This window comes from Aethalodelphis obliquidens, unplaced genomic scaffold (genome assembly GCF_003676395.1).
Source record: "Aethalodelphis obliquidens isolate GAN/ISIS:26980383/991018 unplaced genomic scaffold, ASM367639v1 scaffold30, whole genome shotgun sequence".
Lineage (NCBI taxonomy): Eukaryota > Metazoa > Chordata > Mammalia > Artiodactyla > Delphinidae > Aethalodelphis > Aethalodelphis obliquidens.
In genome coordinates this window covers 18,492,312-18,497,637 of record NW_020837974.1, presented here as the reverse complement: position 1 = coordinate 18,497,637, position 5,326 = coordinate 18,492,312, and the positions used below count along the sequence as shown (strand labels likewise).

Here is a 5,326-nt window from a genome sequence, read left to right as displayed (position 1 = left end):
GTCATCACCCATTTAAATTTCTTGTCCATTTTTCTACTGGTCAGTCACGCTATTCTCTCAATCTCTTTCCCTCTCTCTCCCTCTCTCCCCCTCTTTCTTTCTCTGATGGAAATAACTTTCCTAATTTCAAATGTGATACATGTCAGTTGGAATATAGAAATATATAAAGGAGAAAAATGAAATTTCCCATGAAACTCTTCCCCAAGACAGCTTTTATATACAGTTTGGTGTCTATCTTTCAAGATTTACCAATGGTCCTCAACCTTTATTGTGCATTAGAATGTCTTAGAAGGCTTGTTAGAACACAGATTTCTGAGTTCCATACCTAAAGTTTTTGATTCAGTAGGTTTGGGGTAAGGCCTGAGGATATGCATTTCAGAGAAGTTTCAGATAATGCTGCTGCTGCTGGTCTGGGGACCACAGTTTGAGAACCACTGTTGTTTAGACACACAGACAAGGCACCCATACTGTTCATTAACTTCCTATCTTTTTTTTTTTTTGCATTACGCTGGCCTCTCACTGTTGTGGCCTCTCCCGTTGCGGAGCACAGGCTGCGGACCCGCAGGCTCAGCGGCCATGGCTCACGGGCCCAGCCACTCCGCGGCATGTGGGATCTTCCCGGACCGGGGCACGAACCCGTGTCCCCTGCATCGGCAGGCGGACTCTCAACCACTGCGCCACCAGGGAAGCCCCTAACTTCCTATCTTTTGCTCAGCTTATCACAGATAGTATTTATGTAGTTCTGACCCACCTTCGTATGCAGCAGAGTGCATCTTATTTGATATCAGAGGCATTTAAGTTGTTGCAGTTTTATTATTATGATAGCAGTGCATCAAAAATCTGTGTTCCTATTCGTCTGAATACTGTATTTGTGCAGGCTTTTCTGTAGGACAATTTCCTCGAAGTGGAATTGCTGGTAAATGTGCATGCTTATATAAAATTTGACACATCTCACTGATCTCCAGAAAAATCGTACCAAAATTTACTTCTGCTTACTGGTGTTAAGAGTTTCCTCACATACTGGGCAAAGACAGAGTGTGATCACTCTTTACCAGTCGGAGGAGAAACAAAGTACGTTTCACTTTTAATATTTCTTTGTTTTTTTGTGATGTTACACATTTTAAATGTTTATCGGCCATTAGCATTTTTTCTTTTGGACGTCATCTTTGTTCACTTTCATTCTTACTGTTCTATAAAAGCTGGTCATTCAATCATAGACAGTCAGCTTTTAAGGTTGGAGATATTTTACCCGTTAATCATATTATTTGCCTTTTAAAAAAATTTATTTTATTTTTGGCTGCGTTGGGTCTTTGTTGCTGCGTGTGGGCTTTTCTCTAGTTGCGGTGAGCGGGAGCTACTCTTTGTTGTGGCGTGCGGGCTTCTCATTGCAGTGGCTTCTCTTGTTGTGGAGCATGAGCTGTAGGTGTGCAGGCTTCAGTAGTTGTGGCACGCAGCCTCAGTAGTTGTGGCTCGTGGGCTCTAGAGTGCAGGCTCAGTAGTTGTGGCGCATGGGCTTAGTTGCTCCGCGGCATCTTCCCGGACCAGGGCTCAAACCCGTGTCCCCTGCATTGGCAGGCGGATTCTTAACCACTGCACCATCAGAGAAGCCCTTATTTGCCTTTTTTGATGAAGAGAAAAATTTAATTTGCCTTTTATGCGTATTTCTTTTCCTTCATGTACTTTTCATAATCTGATATTATTTGTTCATTTATTTTTTCTGATATTTTTTTCTGATATTATTTGTTCATACATTTTTTGCTCAGCTACTACATACTAGAAGCTTTCCAAGGCACTGGGGATAGACAGTTAAAAATCTTGCCCTCTTGGAGCTTGTATTCTAGACAGTAAACGAAATAATAAAGAACTGATATAATGTTTTAGAAACTGATGAGTGCTATGGAGAAAAACAAAGCAGGGAAGGATGACGGATATATTCACTTCGATTTTCTTCAGTTTATTATTATTTTATTTTTCAATTTTTCATTCATTTACAAATTATCTTGGTGTAAAACCTTGAGGTGTGGTTTAAGCCTGTCTTTTATCTAAGTTTATTTCTTGAAAACATTGATATGAAAACATATCTGAGATATCTTTAGGGTGCACTGAACATATATATTTGGGTCATTTTCTTTTCTTTTTTAAAAATTATGTTCCATTGATCTACCTCTGTTATGGTCTCAGGAACAATTTTTTTAAGTTGTCACTGTATATTTTATTCTCTAAAACTGCAACTTTCCCCCTTCTCATTCTTTTGCAGTATTTTTTGGACTATTCTGATCTTCTTATGCTTGCTGATAAATTTTAGAATAATGTTGTGAAGTTCCAAATAAAATCACTTTGGGATTTTATTCAGTGATATTAAATTTGTAGGTCAATGTGTAAGGACTTAAAATCAGTTGATACAGTATTGCGTTGTCCTATCTAAGAACTTGGCTTATATAACAGTGTATTCTGTTAGCTTTATATTCTCCATCAAAGGGTAAATATTTTTCATCTGGGTTGTGTGCATTTTTCTACAAAGTTATTTCAAGGTGTTTACATTTTTTGTTGCTATTGTAAATGCGGTAATCGGGTATTATGTTTTTTGACTGGATATTATTGCCATCTGGGGAAGCTAGAAGATTTTAAATTATATGCATAATTTAATATATAAACATATAATAATTTAATGATATGTATCCTGGACCCCCTACTGAACGATTGTAATAAGTTTAGTGGAATCTGGATTTCTTAGTGGTATGTATGATCCACAAATAATCTTATAGTTACCTCTTCCTTTCCAAAATTTATCCAGTATTGCTTCGTCTTATATTTTCACATTGCCAACGATTTCTAGAATGATGTTAAAAGAAAAACTGAGACAATTTCCTTTTCCTGTTCTTGACTTTAATGAGAATTCCGCCTTCCTATCATCACTGAATATGATGGAGCTCATGTTTCTCAAGCACTTAATATTTTCCAGGTGATGCACTGTGCTAGGTGCTGGAGGTCACGAGAATTTTATGTGCAGATTTTTCAGCACGCAGTTCATGACTTTGGTGCTTTTATGACGCGCCTTCCTCACAAGGGAGGTTTTTATTTTTATTTTTTAATTCATTCCTCATTTTATTGAGTTTTCTTATAGACTTTCTTTTCTTTCATGAAAGGTCATCAGTGAGGGCTTCATTTTCTCAGTCAATTTCTGTCAAGAGAGTTTCTTTTTTGTTGCTTTCACAGGGAGTTTCAACTTACCCGAATGTACAGTCGCCTGGTTGCAACGGGTTTTCATCAGAACTGCATACAGTTGGCCCTCCTCATCCGAGGCTTCCACATCCTCAGATGGGGAAACATTGGGTGGGTGAGTGGATGGGGGATCCAAAAAGTTCTGAAAAGCAAAACTTGTATTTGCTGCGCTGTATATCGGTAGGGGTCCTGGAACCAATTTGCGCGGTATCAAGGTGTATCCAGATGTGGCTGTATTTTCACTTTTTTCTTTGGTTCGTAAATGAACTCTTCCCTTCTGTAGTTTGTAGCTTCCTTCTGTTTGTGCCCCCACTTTCTCTTCTCTGTCTCTTTGTCCCCCCCTGCTCACCCCTCCCTCTAGACGCAGACTAGCTTCTGGGTGTGAATTCCAGCTCTGTTCCCAGGCTTTGTAACCCTGAGCAGGTACCTAGCTTATTAAGGCCTCAGTTTGCTCATCTGCAGAATGCAGCTTATAAAAGGTCTGCCTCATCTGTAGGAAGTGAGGACCAACTGTGATCACCCTGGCTGTGGTCATATAGCTTCTATCCCATTGGTCCTATGTTCTTCCTCAGGGTTTTGAGTTTGTATTTTGTCTCACCGTCATCAACATATTTACAGGAACCACGATAAGAGTCATTTCTAATTAATTTTATCTCCTTTCCTTTTTCTTGTGCATTCAGAAAGAGCTTCTTCAATTTGTTTTGCTCAACAAGGTGTTGAAATTTCCTGGAGTGTCAATTCAGCTGTTTAGCCCCTTTAATGTTTTAGTTCTGTGAACTGTTATTTCTTTCCTTGAATTAATTCCCTAACTCTATCAGCGTCTCTTTTATTTTTCCCGCAGTAACTTGCCTTATTATTTCCTCTTATTTTACAGGGTCTGTGTTTTCTATGATTTCCTTGAGAGTGAAAAGCAGATGGTATCTAAAATTTCCCGAGCAGTTTTTCTTGAAAATATGATCCTCCTCTGCTTGTTGTATGTTATGTTTAAATCCTCCTTCAAAGTTCCACGTTCTTTTCACAAGCCTCTTGTGGTGGTGGAGGTGGTGTTCGTTCTCTTTTAAATTTATCCTTGAATGTGGACAGTCATGTTCCAGCTTGTTACTTGCCCCAGAATCGCACAGCATTTTTCTAGGGTTTTATTCTGTTTGCCCTTATGTCCTCTGGGGTCCTTTGATCACGTAACATGAATGATGAAGTGAAACAATGTTTAATGAGCTTCTTTCATTGGCTAACGCTTGCCACTAGCACTTAATAATTGTTAGTTACTATTATTGTTATTACAGTATTTTCTCAAGCTGGAGAAGAGGATGACCTAGGTTGGCATTAGAAGATCAAGGAGACCACAGCCTCAGGTAGGATGCAAAGGGCCTTTGGGGACCAAGCCAGTCCAGTCAGCAACTTCTCTGTTTGTTAAAACTCTGGTGTCTGTGTCTGTTTGGTTTCTGGGTAGCAAAGCGGTGTGACTGAATCAGGCTCCTTTCGTGATGCTACTTACTGGATACTGACTGGGGCTTCCTATCCTAAGAGAGCCCTTATGGGATGCTGTTCAATTTCCCTTACACACCTGAAGTAATTCGCACTTGGTCATGGTGTATAATTCTTTTTATACATTGTTGAATTAGCTAATATTTTTAAAAGGTTTTTGCATCTAAGTTCATGAGAAATATTGATCTGTATTTTTCTTTTTGGTATTGCCTTTGTCTCTTTTTTTTAAACAAAATAATACCGGTTTCATGAAGTGATTTGAAAAGTGGTCCCTCTTCTACTATTTTTGAGAAGAGATTATGTACAGTTGGTGTTTATTCTTGAAATGTTTGGTAGAATTTTCCAGTAAAACCACCTAGGTCTGGAGATTTTCTTTTTCAGTAGTGTTAAAAATATGAATTCAATTTCTTCAATGGTCATAGGACTATTCAAACTTTCTGTTTCATCTTCACTGATTTTAGTAGCTTGTGGTTTTTGAGGAATTGTCCATTTCTTCTAAGTTGATAAGTTTATGAATGTAAAGTTGTACATGGTTGTTCCTTATTATTTTTTTCATGTTTGTAAGATCTGTAGTGGTATCCCCTGTTTCATTTGTGATATTGGTGAATTTTGGCTTTGC

At 38.5% G+C, this 5,326-nt stretch overlaps 1 protein-coding gene across 1 annotated transcript in view; it reads left to right on the top strand.

Annotated features, from left to right (window-relative positions):
- HS3ST4 (heparan sulfate-glucosamine 3-sulfotransferase 4) overlaps positions 1–4,584 on the top strand; it is a 101,634-nt gene extending 97,050 nt beyond the window's left edge. The window contains exon 2 of the mRNA XM_027126583.1: positions 4,506–4,584. Coding sequence (XP_026982384.1) covers positions 4,506–4,533 — 28 coding nt within the window. The 3' untranslated portion in view covers positions 4,534–4,584. The remainder of the gene's footprint in view (positions 1–4,505) is intronic.
- Positions 4,585–5,326: the final 742 nt, after the last annotated feature.